General features: G+C 35.8%; 1 protein-coding gene across 8 annotated transcripts in view; it reads right to left on the minus strand.

Moving 5' to 3' along the window:
• The window catches only part of LOC132735798 (diacylglycerol kinase delta-like), an 88,315-nt gene that overhangs the window by 32,333 nt on the left and 38,200 nt on the right, over window positions 1-17,782 (minus strand). For 7 of the 8 annotated variants that reach the window (XM_060722794.1, XM_060722793.1, XM_060722800.1 and 4 more), the window contains 10 exons: window positions 17,528-17,636; window positions 16,843-16,982; window positions 16,081-16,138; window positions 15,344-15,438; window positions 14,208-14,295; window positions 12,801-12,872; window positions 9,061-9,438; window positions 6,354-6,441; window positions 5,745-5,945; window positions 2,304-2,477 (listed from right to left, as the gene is read on the minus strand). In XM_060722794.1, the coding sequence (XP_060578777.1) occupies window positions 2,304-2,477; window positions 5,745-5,945; window positions 6,354-6,441; window positions 9,061-9,438; window positions 12,801-12,872; window positions 14,208-14,295; window positions 15,344-15,438; window positions 16,081-16,138; window positions 16,843-16,982; window positions 17,528-17,636 (1,403 nt within the window). The remainder of the gene's footprint in view (window positions 1-2,303; window positions 2,478-5,744; window positions 5,946-6,353; window positions 6,442-9,060; window positions 9,439-12,800; window positions 12,873-14,207; window positions 14,296-15,343; window positions 15,439-16,080; window positions 16,139-16,842; window positions 16,983-17,527; window positions 17,637-17,782) is intronic. The other variant, XM_060722795.1, reaches the window with a different exon arrangement.

Consider the following 17,782-nt stretch of genomic DNA (forward strand, 5'->3'; position numbering starts at 1 on the left):
AGAAGTTGCAGCACTTTGAAATCAGTTTTGATGGAAAAAAACAATGCGAAATAGTGATTTTTGGCAATTTTGAGACGTCCCCCCTTTGCCATGGTAACAGGAAATTTACGATTGAGCATGCTGTTACAGAGGCTATGGTGTAGTCAACATTTGTGCCAAGTTTCATTTGTATTGAAGCATTTTTCATAGTTTCATAGCAGTTTGAACTTGTTACAGGATGCTTTTCAATGAAAAAGGCCATTTTTAGCAATATGCTCATGGGGTAAAAGGTTAAGGGTAAATAACTGCTAAAGGTTATGGAAGTTTATTTTCTTTTGGATCTTTGTAACTCATCCTGAGGCATGCAGCTTCCGAGTGTAATACATATTCATTAGCCAGCAGTTGAAAATTCAAATAGTTGAGTACTTATGGACTCGAACCATCTGGTTAGCTCAATATATAGAGCGTTGGATTTTGAATCCGATGACCTGGGTTCGATTCCTTGACGTGCAGTTCACTTTCGTTGTGATTGATCATGAAATCCTTTCTAAGGTCATTAACACTGTACCTCTGTTTTGACATGTACAGAAGATCAACTAGACTGATTTACAGCCTGCCCAGGTATGATCTGGTGGCTGAACTGTCCACTGGTAAATTCAATATGGCTTACTAACATGATCCCCAACGTTAAACTACCAACACTACCACCACCACTTATGACCTTGACAAGCTTCTATTATCAATATTGGGGATATCAAGATGAAAATTCAATGTTGGTCAGCCAACAGTATAGAGCCTTATAATAACTGAAACTTTATAATTTCTGTTTTGTTAGTCTACTTATTTACATGATTGTGTTGTTCTGACAATTCTGACAGCCATTGTGGAATTTACTCTTTAACATAACATTTCTCTGCATGTTTTTATTATTAAAGGAATATGAGAAAACATATACATTCTTACATAAAAACTGTGCGTCCAGGTAAACATTAACAAAGAAGAAAACAAACATTAAAGGGATACTCAGGCAGATTAATGACAAAAATATTTTTAAATGATTTTATGTACTAAATCACACTAAAAATGACATTTTTCAAAGTCCAAGCATGAATTTCTGTATCAATTTCTATATATTTTGGGTTTGAAACATGAATGTATCTACATATGTTGAACAAAATTTAGACACTGACAGAATCACCAAGTGGTTTTAAAACAAGTCATGTGACTTCTACAAACCCTGGAATTTACAATAACAGATATTGTGGATATTTCATGATTGAAACAAGTGTAAGTCATTCATTTGACATATCCACTTTAACATTTCCAGAGTTCACTGTCACAAGTATTATGAAATCTCAACGCTCTTAACATGACCCACGTGGGTCAAGTTAGGAAACCACCATTTTATTCTTTATAAGGAAAACAGTTTTGTTCTTGTGATGGCCTAGTGTTTTAATATAGTGGACATTTACAGAATAATGAATGAAAAATTCAAATTTTGCCTGTGTCTCCCTTTAATGGATAGAGTTTTGTGACTGTGTATGTTGTTGCATTTTTATTTAGTTTTCGTGACTTAGGGCTCATTGTTATTACAGCTTAAGACAATGACAGTCCCGGTAGTTTTATTATCAAAACATAAAATCTAATTACATCATACTACAACCTGGAAAGCATGGCAATATGGTTCATTTATAACAAAACAAATGCAGAATTATTGATATAGACATATATACTCTAGACTTATTTAAATATTCCTCACCATGTGGGCTTAGACTCTGCTTCTGGAGATATTAATGCATGCAAAAAGGTACTTTACCCCTCTATTATATACAAAGACTCCAAGAACAAAGTGCAAAAATTTCTATTTTCAACAATACAGCATCAAATCTTTTTTTCTCAATATCTTGACCTTTGAAAAGTGTGTGAAAAATTCAAGTAAAACTTAGCAAAGAATTAATTTTTGCCTACTGATTTTTTCTTTGAAGGATACAATTTTTCTCTCAACAGACACACTTAATTTTGACCAAAAGTTGTGAAGATGTTAAACTTCAAATGGATTTTTCCGAAAATGCATTATTTGTTTATATGCAAATTATTTCATTTTTTTTTTTGGTCATATCTCTACGATTAGTCCACCTAATCAAGCCTCCAAGGTAAATAACCATTAATTTAAAATTCTCAGCATCAATTTCTCAAACAAATGATTATTATACAACACGATTTCTGAATCAGTGGTGACAGTACAAATGATCATTAGGAGTTGAAATTACACAAATCTGGAAGGTAAAGGGTAGAGAAAGAATCTTCCTGCAAACAATACATACTGGGTAGAATAGGATAATTTGCAAATGGATATGATGGGAGACCACTGTGCCGTGGAATGTTTTCTTTCACCGGCGGCTTGTAGTCGAGATTCGAACCAACACTTGCAGACTTGTTGAACGTTGACATGCTGCTGATACGCCGTGAGCTACTCACACAAGGTGATTGGGAACCATCTGGAAAAAGCGTGTTTCAAAACAAAACAAAAATAGACAACAAAACAAACATTTGCAAATAGAAAACATGTAGTGCAAATATGATGTTGATCGAGACATTAGTGCTTAAATATAACTCCCTAGATCACTCACCTTAGATCAACTTTTAGAAAAGGTCACAATTCCAAAAATTCAAAAGCAGGCACAAGAACCAGATGGGAGCCATTTTATTTTGTACATGAGGATCATTCAATGATCAAGATCAAAATGTAACATGTGGTTTTGGAAAAAATGCTGTTTAAAAACATTGTGGATAAGACAAACCACAGACAACATGCCATTTAAAAAAGCTCACATCTGAGCAATGTGTCTTCCGGTGGGCAAAAAAAAATTTAAAAAATCTCTTTTGTATTTTACAATTTTAAACATAGTTCATGAAACATTTTTATTACCAATCTTCTCAAAGCTTTACAGAATAGGATCTAGTTTCTTTACTGCTCTTAACCCTTTACCTCATACATACGCGAAACAACGCACTTTCGACCCCCCCCCCCCCACCCCCCCCTTTTGAGGCCTGAAATAGTGAAAAAATGTCCTATTTTGGCCCCAAACACGTTTTCTTTTGAGAATGTTGTTAAAAAAATGAGCACTTTTTCGGTGCCGATCCCATCCAAGAGATACATCAGGGGGTTGCCAGAAGGGGGATGTGCCCCCTTCTGTTTGGAGGAGTTGAAGGGGGGCGGAGTCCCCCTCATCGCCAAGAAAATTTGGGAGAGGCTAAAAATGACCCCAGGTCGATCATAAGCTAACGTGTAACCAACGCTGAAAAGCCTATAACTCTATCTCAATCCCTTGAGAAGTTGCAGCACTTTGAAATAAATTTTGATGGAAAAAATCGAGGCAAAATAGTGATTTTTGGCAATTTTGAGATGTCCCCTCTTTGCCATGGTAACAGGAAATTTAAGACTGAGCATATCGTTACAAAGGCAATGGTCCAGTCAACATTTGTGCCAAGTTTGATTAGTATTGAATCATTTTTCATAGCTTCATAGCAGTTTGAATTTGTAATAGGAGGCTTTTCAGTGAAAACGGCCATTTTTCACAATATGCTCATGAGGGAAAGGGTTAAACGATATCACAGAGAAGGTCCCAAAGGAATTGCTTACATACTTTTATGTAAAACATATGGACAATAAACTGCACATTTTAGGCCACAATATTTAAGAAATGGCTTTTACTGTTGGAAAACTGCAGCAATTGTTCTCTTTTGGCTACCCAATTTTTAATTGTACCCCCCCCCCTCCCCCGCCCCCTCTGATTGAATAGTCAAACTGGCCTAACCCTGAGCCAATACTGAAAATATGACAATATCCTTGATAATGGAGAGTTTAATAATGTTTACAAACAGATAATATAGTGTAAAAAGAGACTATCACAGACCACAGATGTCACAATAATCTTCATACTATCATTACCCAAACATTTTCACACCTAACATTCAGAAGAAGACAAACTAGAACTGCCACTATGATGGCGTGAATACCCCCGCATACCACTTTGTCAGAATCAACAGTGGCCATTTAAAGCTCAAGGACAACCTCCCTGCCAAATCTGAGGTTACTAAGCCAGTGCATTGCTAAGTTATGTATTCTACATGCTTCAAATGTGAAAATGTCAAAATCAATACATTGCGGACAGGACATTCTTTAGCAATTGAGAAGAAAAGCTTTTTTTTGTCAAGGTCCCTGTGACCTTGACCTTTGACCCAGTGACCTCAAAATCAATAGGGGTCACCTTATAGTCATGATCAACATCCATGCCAAATATGAAGACTGTGGGTTAAAGGAATCTTAAGTTAATGGGCGGACAAGCTTTTTGAAGTCAAGGCCCCTGTGACCTTGACCTTTGACCTGGTGACCTCAAAGTCAATAGGGGTCATCTACTAATCATGACTAAGCTCCATGCCAAATATGAAGACTGTGGGTCAAAGGAATCTTAAGTTATTGGGCGGACAAGCTTTTTGAAGTCAAGGCCCCTGTGACCTTGACCTTTGACCTGGTGACCTCAAAGTCAATAGGGGTCATCTACTTATCATGACTAGCTTCCATGCCAAATATGAAGACTGTGGGTCAAAGGAATCTTAAGTTATTGGTCGGACAAGCTTTTTGAAGTCAAGGCCCCTGTGACCTTGACCTTTGACCTGGTGACCTCAAAGTCAATAGGGGTCATCTACTAATCATGACTAACCTCCATGCCAAATATGAAGACTGTGGGTCAAAGGAATCTTAAGTTATTGGGCGGACAAGCTTTTTGAAGTCAAGGCCCCTGTGACCTTGACCTTTGACCTGGTGACCTCAAAATCAAAAGGGGTCATCTACTAATCACGACTTACCTCCATGCCAAATATGAAGACTGTGGGTCAAAGAAATCTTAAGTTATTGGGCGGACAAGCTTTTTGAAGTCAAGGCCCCTGTGACCTTGACCTTTGACCTGGTGACCTCAAAATCAATAGGGGTCATCTACTAATCATGACTAACCTCCATGCCAAATATGACGACTGTAGGTCAAAGGAATCTTAAGTTATTGGGCGGACAAGCTTTTTGAAGTCAAGGCCCCTGTGACCTTGACCTTTGACCTAGTGACCTCAAAATCAATAGGGGTCATCTACTAATCATGACTAACCTCCATGCCAAATATGACCACTGTAGGTCAAAGCAATCTTAAGTTATTGGGCGGACAAGCTTTTTGAAGTCAAGGCCCCTGTGACCTTGACCTTTGACCTAGTGACCTCAAAATCAATAGGGGTCATCTACTAATCATGACTAACCTCCATGCCAAATATGAAGAGTAAGGGTCAAAGGAATCTTAAGTTATTGGTCGGACAAGAAAAAACCGACGGACGGCCGGACAGCCGGACGGACGGACGGCCGGACAAGCTGATTCCAGTATACCCCCCTTACAACTTTGTTGTGGGGGGGGTATAATGAGCCGCGTCATGACAAAACCAACATAGTGCGTTTGCACCCAGCATTGATCCAGACCAGCCTGCACATCCACGCAGTCTGATCAGGATCCATACTGTTCGCTATCAGTTTCTCTACTTGTTATAGAGTTGTTAGGGGGAAAGGCGCGGATGCGCAGGCTTGTCTGGATCCATGCTGGTCGCAAATCCATTATGTTGGTTTTGTCATGACGCGGCTTTTAATATAAATTACAAAAATAGTGAGAGAATGAGACAAAAAGTGCATTAGAAATGTGCACAATGAAGAAAATAGGCTTTGCACTTACCAAATTTTTTTATCTCAATTTCGGGAGATTTTTGTCCTACCTCCGAGGTAAAAACAGAAAAGCTAGGTGCTGAACGCGAGTTAGGGCTGCCAGCTTGAAGACCACATTGCTTGAACGGCTCAACAAGATCAACAGAGCTGCCAGAGGAGCCGCGTAGAAGCCGACTTTGTTCCACGGTCTGTGCATTTTGTTCGTCCACAGCTATTTAAACAAAAATCACAAATTTTTTGTGGTATATTCAGACATGAAATCAGCAAATAAATAAATAAACTATTCATTTATGATTCACTAATACAATTATCTCCGCATTTCAATATCTCAGCATATAAAGAGAAAAACTTGTTTAACACAAGACCTGTCCACAAAAAGCTCTCCACTTTTCTTATTGCTGGATAGTAAATTGCTTGATAATCAACAAATATTTCAAGTTTAAAGTGAATACCTTTGACAGTTTTTGAAAAAGATGTAAATATTCTATGTTAAAAAAGGGAAATAGCCAAGATGGCTTTCTGGATTGTTTGCTTCTTAGAAATGCATTGAAAATTTTAAAAGTGAACAAGTATTCCAAATATGCCACTTTCAATGTCTATATCAGTGGGTTTGACTTACCTCGCTCTGTATGCTCAATGATCTGCCGGATTGCTTTCTTCAAACTGTTTGCTCGGGACATAAGTGCATCTCTTGGCTTAAATATTGTCTGCAAAAGTTTAGAAATATTTACAAATGTATAATTTAGATAATGAAAACAGCTTTTGATTTCTATGACACTGATACTTAACAATAATTGAACACAAGTTTCCGAGGCAATGTCAACAAGATATGTTTGTAAAACATGTATGCCCCCTATCAGCAGCCAATTATTCATGTGATAAGGTAATTATGCATGACTTTTGACCCAGTGATCAAACAATTAATAAGGGTTATCAAGTATCTACTGGTCATGACCTTGACCTTTGACCCCTTGACCCAAAACTCAATAGGGTCATCTGCTGGTCAAGACCAATCATCATACAAAGTTTGAAGTTCCTAGACCTAAGCGTTTTTAGTTAATTGATCAGAAACCGTTTTTACCTACAAGGTCAATGTGACCTTGACCTTTGACCCCTTGACCCCAAAATCAATAGGGGTCATTTGCTGGTCATGACTAATCACCATGCCAAGTTTGAAGTTCCTAGGCCTAAGGGTTCTTTTAATATTGATCCGAAACCGTTTTAACATACAAGGTCAATGTGACCTTGACCTTTGACCCCAAAATCAATAGGGGTCATCTGCTGGTCATGACCAATCACTATGCCAAGTTTGAAGTTCCTAGGCCGAAGCGTTCTTAGTTATTGATCAGAAAACCGTTTTTACTTACAAGGTCAATGTGACCTTGACCTTTGACCCCTTGATCCCAAAATCAATAGGGGTAATGTGCTGGTCATGAAAAATCACCATACAAAGTTTGAAGTTCCTAGGCCTAAGCGTTCTTAAGTTATTGATCAGAAACCGTTTTTACTTACAAGGTCAATGTGACCTTGACCTTTGACCCCTTGACCCAAAACTCAATAGGGGTCATCTGCTGGTCACCACCAATCATCATACAAAGTGTGAAGTTCCTAGGCCTAAGCGTTTTTAGTTAATTGATCGGAAACAGTTTTTACCTACAAGGTCAATGTTACATGACCTTTGACCCCTTGACCCCAAAAACAATAGGTCATCTGCTGGTCATGACCAATCACCATACCAAGTTTGAAGTTCCTAGGCCTAAGGGTTCTTAAGTTATTGATCGGAAACAGTTTTTACCTACAAGGTCAATGTGACCTTGCCCTTTGACCCTTAACCCAAAATCAATAGGTGTCATCTGCTGGTCATGACCAATCACCATACCAAGTTTGAAGTTCCTAGGCCTAAGGTTTTTTAGTTATTGATCGGAAACCGTTTTTGCTTACAAGGTCAATGTGACCTTGACCTTTGACCCCTTGACCCCAAAATCAATAGGGGTCATCTGCTTGTCATGACCCATCACCATACCAAGTTTGAAGTTCCTAGGCCTAAGGGTTCTTTAGTTATTGATCGGAAACTGTTTTTATCTAAGAGGTCAATGTGACCTTGACCTTTGACCCCTTGACCCCAAAATCAATAGGGGTCATCTACTGATCATGACCAATCACCATATCAAGTTTGAAAGTCCCTAGGCCTAAGGGTTCTTTCGTTATTGATCGGAAACTGTTTTTACCTACAAGGTCAATGTGACCTTGACCTTTGACCCTTAACCCCAAAATCAATAGGGGTCATCTGCTGGTCATAACCAATCACCATACCAAGTTTGAAGTTCCTAGGCCTAAGGGTGCTTTTGTTATTGATCGGAAACCGTTTTTACCCAAGAGGTCAATGTGACCTTGACCTTTGACCCCTTGACCCCAAAATCAATAGGGGTCATCTACTGATCACGACCAATCACCATACCAAGTTTGAAGTTCCTAGGCCTTAAGGTTCTTTACTTATTGATCGGAAATTGTTTTTGCTTACAAGGTCAATGTGACCTTGACCTTTGACCCCTTGACCCCAAAATCAATAGGGGTCATCTACTGATCATGACCAATCACCAAACCAAGTTTGAAGTTCCTAGGCCTTAAGGTTCTTTAGTTATTGATCGGAAACCGTTTTTGCTTACAAGGTCAATGTGACCTTGACCTTTGACCCCTTGACCCCAAAATCAATAGGGGTCATCTACTTGTCATGACCAATCACCATACCAAGTTTGAAGTTCCTAGGCCTAAGGGTTCTTTAGTTATCACTCGGAAACCATTTGGTCTACGGACCGACGGACCGACAAGTGCAAAGCAATATACCCCCTTTTCTTCGAAATGGGGGCATAATTACAAAATTTTATTTTATCTTTTTTAAATATATATATATTTTTTTTTATTCATTTATACACATTCACGATTAAGCAGGCAGACATACTAATCAACAAGTGTATTTATAAACCATCAATACACCCAATAAAGAGGCTAGCAACAGATCATCAGGTTTTTATAATTCACTATTTGTTATACAGCACTGTGTCAATAATGCACCAATCAGATGTAACTAGGCCCAACCAACCCAGATAACAGCGAGGTCTTTGAGGTTTTTACTAAAATTCCAAATGTTTGCCATCATACTCGGACTTGAGAATATCCCTACAATTCTTGTACCAAACTACAGTGACCTGGCACTGTAGAAACAGGTAAATACCGTACATATTTCCCCTCATTTCTCCCCACTTCCCTGCAGTTAGGGGCCAGAGTTACAAAAGACTGGCACATTAATTTTATTAATTTATACATACAGGTTTGGGCTTCATGCTGGATGCCAATGGACCCTGAACCCTCACTCTTTCCTTGCTAGTCCGTCCTCCTTCCCGCCCATCAAACGTTACTTCACGGTTGTCATGGTGCCTGCTGTGCCTAGCAATGCCCCTTTTTCTTTTCTCAAAACTAGCACTAGTTCTATTGCCCTTGGAAACAGAGCTATTATTTGTGTCCATGGCAACATAAGAGTTTCTATTATCACTATCAGATAATCTATTGTCCATTGGAAATGGAGGATTGTAATTTTCATTGTCGATGTCTTGGTTGTCATTGGTCACATGGTTGTCAGGGGTCAACCTGGGGTCAGATGAATTACTATCTGGATCATTATGCACAATGACGTCATCACTGTCCAGCTGAAATAGAAAAAAAGGTTTAGATGGCATAATTCTACTCTGTGTTATTCTTAACAATTTACATCCATTTAATATGATCAAAGCATATCTGCACAATACTCTTATGCAATCAAATATTTGAATACAACAAAATTATATTTTTCATAACTTAAACGTGAAATTAAGGTGTCCTTGGACAAGCAGTTAAAGTTAATGACTTTGAACCACTTTGCCCTCAACGCTGTAGGTTCAAATCCCACTACGGACTTTAGATTCTTTCATGTGAGGAGGCAATCCAGCTAGCTTACAGAGAATTGATGGTTCTACTCAGGGGGTTCATTTGTGCCTGAAATAACGCACAGATGGGCACATTAAGTCTTCCTCCACAAGTAAAGCTGGAAATTCAACATATCACCTCTATTGTGTTGGTGTCATGCCAACCTATTCCTCCACCCCCCACACATACACACAAAATAAAATCTGTGAATTTATCAAATATAATGGACTATTATATAAACGATATTGAATGTGTGTAGGTTTAACACTAAATATATTGAATGAGTAAAATCATTTTATGCGAGCATTATATTGTTTTATTCAACAATTTCAATAAATTAAGTATTGAATTTGCATGAATATAATATTCTATTTATCACATATTTAAAATAAGAATGGTTAACTGTTAAAAAGAGAATTTTTCGCTGACATGCCTATAGTGTAACGCTAACATTAGCACGCTTAAACACTATGTTTATAGCGCAAAAGATGTCACAGCAAAGTTTTATTACACTAGCGTAATATCTTTTCATTAAATGACTTTATTACACTTGATTTGTTAAAAAAATTTGTGATCAAAACTTTCTCAAGGTTAATCCTAGCAAAACTAAGGTTATGGTTTTTAAAAAGGGGGGGGGGGACTAAGTATGCATGAAAAGTGGTTTTTTGATGATAATAGATTAGAAACTGTATCAAAGTTTTCATATGTAGGCAACACTTTCACAAGCAAACTGTCTTTTCCTTATCAAAGTATCAAAGCTAAAACGAGTTCTTACATCTATTCTAAGCAAATTGTATGAGTATGGACAACTTCCAAAACATGTACTTTTCGAAATATTTGATACAAAAATCAGTCCAATTTTGTTATATGGGAGCGAGATCTAGGGTGCTAGTGAGCAAAAATTTACTGATTCCATTCAAAATTATGCATGTAAAAGATATATGTGGCTTAGTCAAAAAACAATTAATATAGCTATTTCGGGGAATTGCAGCAGATATCCAATGTTTATTACAACTGCTAAAAGAGTTATTAAATATTGGTGTAGAATCTTAAAAATGGATGAACAAAGATATGTAAAAACAAGAGCTGTCGGTAGGACAGCAACGCTCGACTATTCTTAGTGCTTGATAGTAAAAAAAATGCTTGATAGAGTTACCTCCTCCTGTTTACAGGTTGGGGTCATGATGGTGAACAAGTGTGCAAAGTTTCAAAGCCATATGTCAATGGACTTTGAAAATATTTGATATGTCAATGGACTTTGAAAATATTTGAACTATTACAAAAACTTTAACGTAAATTCTAAGTCGAAAAAGGGGCATAATTCTGTCAAAATGCTTGATAGAGTTACCTCCACCTGTTTCCAGGTTGGGGTCATGATGGTGAACAAGTGTGCAAAGTTTCAAAGCCATATGTCAATGGATTTTGAAAATATTTGAACTATTACAAAAACTTTAACGTAAATTCTAAGTCGAAAAAGGGGCATAATTCTGTCAAAATGCTTGATAGAGTTACCTCCACCTGTTTCCAGGTTGGGGTCATGATGGTGAACAAATGTGCAAAGTTTCAAAGCCATATGTCAATGGACTTTGAAAATATTTGAACTATTACAAAAACTTTAACGTAAATTCTAAGTCGAAAAAGGGGCATAATTCTGTCAAAATGCTTGGTAGAGTTACCTCCTCCTGTTTACAGGTTGGGGTCATGATGGTGAACAAGTGTGCAAAGTTTCAAAGCCATATGTCAATGGACTTTGAAAATATTTGAACTATTACAAAAAACTTTAACGTAAATTCTAAGTCGAAAAAGGGGCATAATTCTGTCAAAATGCTTGATAGAGTTACCTCCTCCTGTTTACAGGTTGGGGTCATGATGGTGAACAAGTGTGCAAAGTTTCAAAGCCATATGTCAATGGACTTTGAAAATATTTGAACTATTACAAAAACTTTAACGTAAATTCTAAGTCGAAAAAGGGGCATAATTCTGTCAAAATGCTTGATAGAGTTACCTCCTCCTTTCTACAGGTTGGGGTCATGATGGTGAACAAGTGTGCAAAGTTTCAAAGCCATATGTCTATGGACTTTGAAAATATTTGAACTATTACAAAAACTTTAACATAAGTGGTTACGCTGACGCCGACGCCGACGCTCGGGTGACTGCAATAGCTCTACTTATTCTTATCGAATAGTCGAGCTAAAAAGCATACAATATGATGAAATGTTTTGATAACTATGGACAAAAAAATTGGGTTACATATGTTAAAAATTTACTTATGAGAAATTGATTTGGGCAAATTTGGCTAGACCAGAGTGTACCCAATGAAAAGTTATTCCTTCATCAATTTACTCTTAGACTTAAGGATCAGTATCTTCAAACTTGGCATTATGATGTGGGAAATAGTTCTAAACTGTCATTGTATGCAAATTATAAGTTAACTTTTGAACATGAAATATATCTGGATTGTGTAACAATTAAAAAATTTAGAAATGCATTGGGTAAATTAAGGACCTCTTCACATGACTTAGAAATAGAAAGAGGGAGGTATTCTAACACTGAAAGAAATCAAAGAATATGCAAACTTTGTAATACTGAAATTGAAACTGAATTTCATTTTGTTTTAAAATGCCCCAGATTAACCTCTTTTAGAGAGAAATATATCCCATCTAAATTCTATCTGTCCCCTAATAATAATAAGTTCAATATTTTGATGTCATCGAAAAATGTAGATATTATAATGCGATTGGCTGTGTTTGCATATTGTGCTTTTCAAGAACGTAAAATGTTGCTAAATGATATTGTTTAAATATGTAATTATTTATGTATCTACACATTTGGCGGGTAAATACTACACATATATGTTAAAATAGTTTATTTCTGTCACTTTATATACATTTATACTAGTATGTACTTATAAATTGTATTGGATCTATATAGTACACTGGCACTACATCATGTCATGCTTGTAAATGTATATGTTTTGTTGATATGGGCCGGAGGCCAAAATTAAATAAATCTTTTGTCATTGTCATTGTCATACACTCCTGTGCTGTCGTTTATATGATAAAATGAATTTTTCCACCCGGACATGTAATAGAAATGTAGAATTTACCTGTGATGAAGCTTGAGCCTCTTCCTTCAATGTATTGAGCAAACTTTCCAATTTCTCGTTTAGTATAGCACACTAGAAATATAACACAATCATTAAGTAAAGCACACTAAAAATATAACACAATATTGTCATACAGTTTCATTAATAACAACTAGTTCCATATAAACTCCACAGTACCTTTACAATTTTTACTTAGATTTGATTAAATTCATTCACTTATATTGATTGCAATGAAATGACTGACCCCTTTTAAACCATGTTGAGTTTATTGTCTAAAATAGCTACAATAATAGTTAAAGTAAAGCCTTAACATTTATAATGCTGGAATGGAAACTGATTAAATTTTGCCACCAGTGTAGACCAAGGCTATCAACCACAATCACAATCTGACTTAGCCCTATATTCTTGGCTGACTTAAATTTTCATGTTGATATCCCCAAAATGATAATGGGCAGTTCTAAAATTGAAAGCTGGACAAGTCCATTTATTAAATTCAGAAGATTAGGGCAAGCTAGCATGTAACATTACTATGTACTATAAACATGATTGCTTGGTATGGAAATATCTAAATTGAAAGCAAAACAAGTCTATTTAATACATTCAGCAAAGAAAATGGAACAAGAGCCATGTCAACATGGCCATCCCCCACCGAATGTGTTTGCTCATTGGAAGAATGTATATGTAGTAGAGCAGAATAAATCAATTTTAAGAGGTCTTTTGGTAATGAAAACTGATAGCTGATGTGATTACAGATTTGAAACCTATATGAATACTGATGGCTGAAAATAACAAAGGGCAATAACTGAAAAAATAATGCAGGGTAGGTTATCATTCTTGTGTGCTGCACCCCTCCTCAGTAAAATCTATCCACCTATGAAGTTCCAAGTTGATACCTCAAATACTTTTTCAGATAAGCTCTGGACAAAATAGTATGAAAAATAACAAAGGACAATAACTCAAATATTTAATAGGGAAGAGTTATCATTCTTGTGCACAGCATTCCTCCTCAATAAGATCTATCCACCTATGACATTTCATGTTGACATCTCAAACATTTTTGAGTTATGCTTCACTCAGGTGAAAAATTAAGTATGAAAAATAACAAAGGGCAATAACTCAAAAATTATGAAAGGTAGAGTTATCATTCTTGTGCACTGCACACCTCCTGAGAGTTATGGGCCTTGGAAACTAACCTATTAAACTCTCAAATAAGTGTGTGCAGTTTTAATCCATTCCCTTCAGTAGTTTTGAAGATACTAACTTATACACAAAAACTTAACCAAAGAGCTTCGCCGACCCTTGGGCAATTACAATTATAGCTCCCTTTTCTTCCAATATTTCAGCTAAAAAAAATGCAACCTTTGTTTTTTTTTCCAGCTCAAATGAAAGATTAAATGTAGCCCTGACCTTATCAGCTATATCCAGGTCATCACTTTTCTCACTGTGTGCCTTCCCGACCTTCGCCACAAAATCCTTCACAGTCTCACATAGTACTCTATAATATATACGTGTGATAATGTTAACTGATAGAACAGAACAATAATGAGCAATAATGATTTGCTTATAACAGCAGTATTGTCAGGCCAACCTGTGTATCCATTTATACCGATGACCATTCAATTAACACTTTGAAATACTGGCATCAGTTAAAGGGACACCACTGAGGTTTTTTGACATGACAAGACTGAAAGTTAATTTTTTTAGACTAATGTTTAATTTGATGTAGGTCTAGACCGGTTTTGTTTGTTTGTTTGTTTCATTTTACACCTTTTACCAACAGTATTTCAGTCATATAGGCTGGTAGTTTCCTAACCATCGTTCCTGGAGAGTTACACCAGTACTAAACTACCTTCCTCTGCTCTAAACTACCAAAGTATCTCCCGGGGATCAAACCCACGCCAGAGAGGTAACTGGATTATAAGTCATCGGCTCTAACCCCTCCACCATGGAGGCAGTTATGTCTAGACCGGTAACTTGTGTTCAAGCGTTCACTCCATTATTTTCTTCACAATAATTATTTTAATTGTGAAAATAATCCAAAAATGAAAACTGTTGCAATGTTTTTTTCCATCAAATTGACTAAGAATTGCCCAAAAATACAATTTTCAATGTATATCTGAGTATATTTCTTAATTGTGTTTTTTTTTTTAACATATCTTTCCCTTCTAAATGCCCCAGCTGATCCATGTAAAAAATTAAATATTTCTTATGTTTTTTGGACTTCAGTAGAGTTCCTTTAAAATAATACCAGAACTTAGCAAATACTAAGCATGGCAAGCAGTTCTTTTTACAAAAATCAGGTTTTGTACAGCTTGCCTAACCTGAATTTCTTGTGTTTGTCTGACATTGGAATGTTTATTACAGCACAACCTCTGCATAGCAACAGGAGACAAAGACTGGTTGTTATGGAGAGGTGATGTTTTAGATTATTAATTAATATACTATGGAGTCTTACTTTTGGGAAAAATTGATTTTGTTGTTGTAAAAGAGGTTATTGTTCAGCAGAGGTGGCACTTTAGATTATTGTATCATTATTTACTTACTTTGCAGAGGATATAACTACAGAATGGTCTTCAGAGTGTAGAATTTTTGACAGGTGATTTGCCACGGAATCTTCATACTGCGAAATAGGGTCAAACTGAAATATAAAATCATCATAGAAGTATATTTTTCTTTCAATACAAGTTCAAAATGGGTAATAATTCTGTCAAAATCCATGTTACAGTTATTAGTCTTGAATAGTGACCTTCTATTATGCACTCAAAAAAATTTGTGATGTTTCAACCAATTCCCTTCATTAGTTGAAGAGATACCAACTTGCATGCAAAAACTTAACCAAAGTGGGATGGCAATGCCATGAGTAAAATAGCTTCACCTATTCTTTGGACTGCTCAAATTCAAAGCTATGCATATAAATTACACAAATAGTTTCAATATTCGTAAAAGATTGACATGTGCCTATCTTTTTAGTTCTGACAAAACTCTCTAATGTTGTCTTTTAATACTGAAATCTTTTAAACTTCTAATGGACTCTTTTGGATTCAGAGTAGGGTGGCTCACTATTTGTATCATTATAACAGGGCAAGGGTAAATATATCCACTGATACTTTCTTTCTCAACATGAATGTAACTAAAATATTGTCAGAAACTGGTGGTGTCTTGTCCAAAAAAAATAATACCAAAACATTATTATATTAGAATTATAATTAAGTATAATATTGAAAAGTAAAGGTTGTTTTTTTTTGTTTTTTTTATATGTTTTTTTTTTTGCAAAACTTACCTGTTGTGAAAGTTTTCTGGGAGGAGGCATGTAGCCTTCATAAGTCCATATACTCCATCTGAAAATATAACACAAATCATTCATGTAGTTGACAGTTCCAAAAATGGAAGGCTGACAAGTCCATTTACGAAATTCAGCAGGTCAAGTTATGAAGTTGTTTCCAAAAACTTTACCCCATTACCCAAAGTGTCAATGTTGATTCCTTTCTAACTATTGCTTATTTATCTGCCAACTTAGGTGGATTGGTCTACACCGGGCCAACTTTCCATATGTAATTTGAATATTGATAAAAACATAAGAAATGTATCATTAGGATATTATAAGAAAATATTTCTTAAATAAAAAAATAAAGATGATTAAACTTTTAAGTGATTTAGTATGAGCATTTATATGATGAATAATTGTATTTTGTTGATCATCTTATTATCTTCTATATCCTGAATACTTTCAACATCATAATTTATTGTATTACAGAACTTCTATTATAGACAAATTCACTTTAAGAAACTACCAGCTTTTTGCAAACATAATAAAACCCGTCATTTTTTTTAGTTGAGTTTTACATTGCACCAACACAGTAAAGGTCATATGGTGACTTTCCAGCTTTACTAGTGCAAGAAGACCTCAAGTGCCCTTCCATGAATTATTTCAGGCACAAAGTAGTAGTACCTAAGTAGAACCATCTGACATCCAGCAAGCTAGCTGGATATCTTCCTCACATGAAAGATTTCAAAGCATTGAAAGAAGGCCACTAGTAATTACCTGTCTAACATTTTAATCTGTGAATGTTCAAGCTTCTCTAATATTGCTGGTAACTGAGTATCATCGTCAAACGCAGATCCCCAGCCCAGTACCCGTGCTAGATCATTACCCGTGCCAAACGGCAAAACTCCAATCTGACACTGAAAATATATATATGCTTCATTGTTCAAAGTTTATTTACACAGTTTTCAGTTAAAAAAAGCCAAAACATTTTTTATGAATATGCATTTTTGTTTGGTCATGGATAAAAATTATTTTTAATACTTTAAGTTTGTAAAACCCGGCTTTCATTGGGTAATCTTTAAAGTTATTTAAAAAACATTTAAAAAGTTTTAAATTAGAAAAAGCCCAATGTGAAAAGGGGGTTTTTTTTTCTCTTTTGTGTAAGATAAGGGTAATCATGAATTTTTTTTTTTTCTCTCTAGAGATAATTTGAAAAGTATGCCATGTACATAGCTAAAAGAATATAAACTAATAAAAGTGATTTTTCCATTACAAACTATATATTCTGTTAAGTGACTGAATAAATCAGTCTATAAAAAAAATACAATATGGGATTTATATATAATTCAAGATATTTTTACAACTGAATGTCTCGAAACATTAGCAAATTCAATGTATATCATGGAAACTACATGTAGTATTCCACAACAACTAGATCTAATGTACTAAGAGGATCCCCTACCTGTCTGTGTAGATCCATTTTATCAATCTCTGAAAGAACCCAGCCTATACTACCATCACCTCCACATACAAGAATTCGAAACTGGTCAAATTTTTGGAATAACCGTAATCTGGAAAAATAAACAAAATTTTTTTGTAAAGCAGCATGCACATGAAATTATGAAAATGTAATAAAATGTAAAATATTGTCAAGTGACCAAAGAAAGTAATTACTGCGAATTCACTTATATTCGTGGGCATGAAAGTTCATGGTTTT

Source organism: Ruditapes philippinarum, unplaced genomic scaffold, assembly GCF_026571515.1.
Source record: "Ruditapes philippinarum isolate M1 unplaced genomic scaffold, ASM2657151v2 ctg2796_1_1_1_1, whole genome shotgun sequence".
Classification (NCBI taxonomy): domain Eukaryota; kingdom Metazoa; phylum Mollusca; class Bivalvia; order Venerida; family Veneridae; genus Ruditapes; species Ruditapes philippinarum.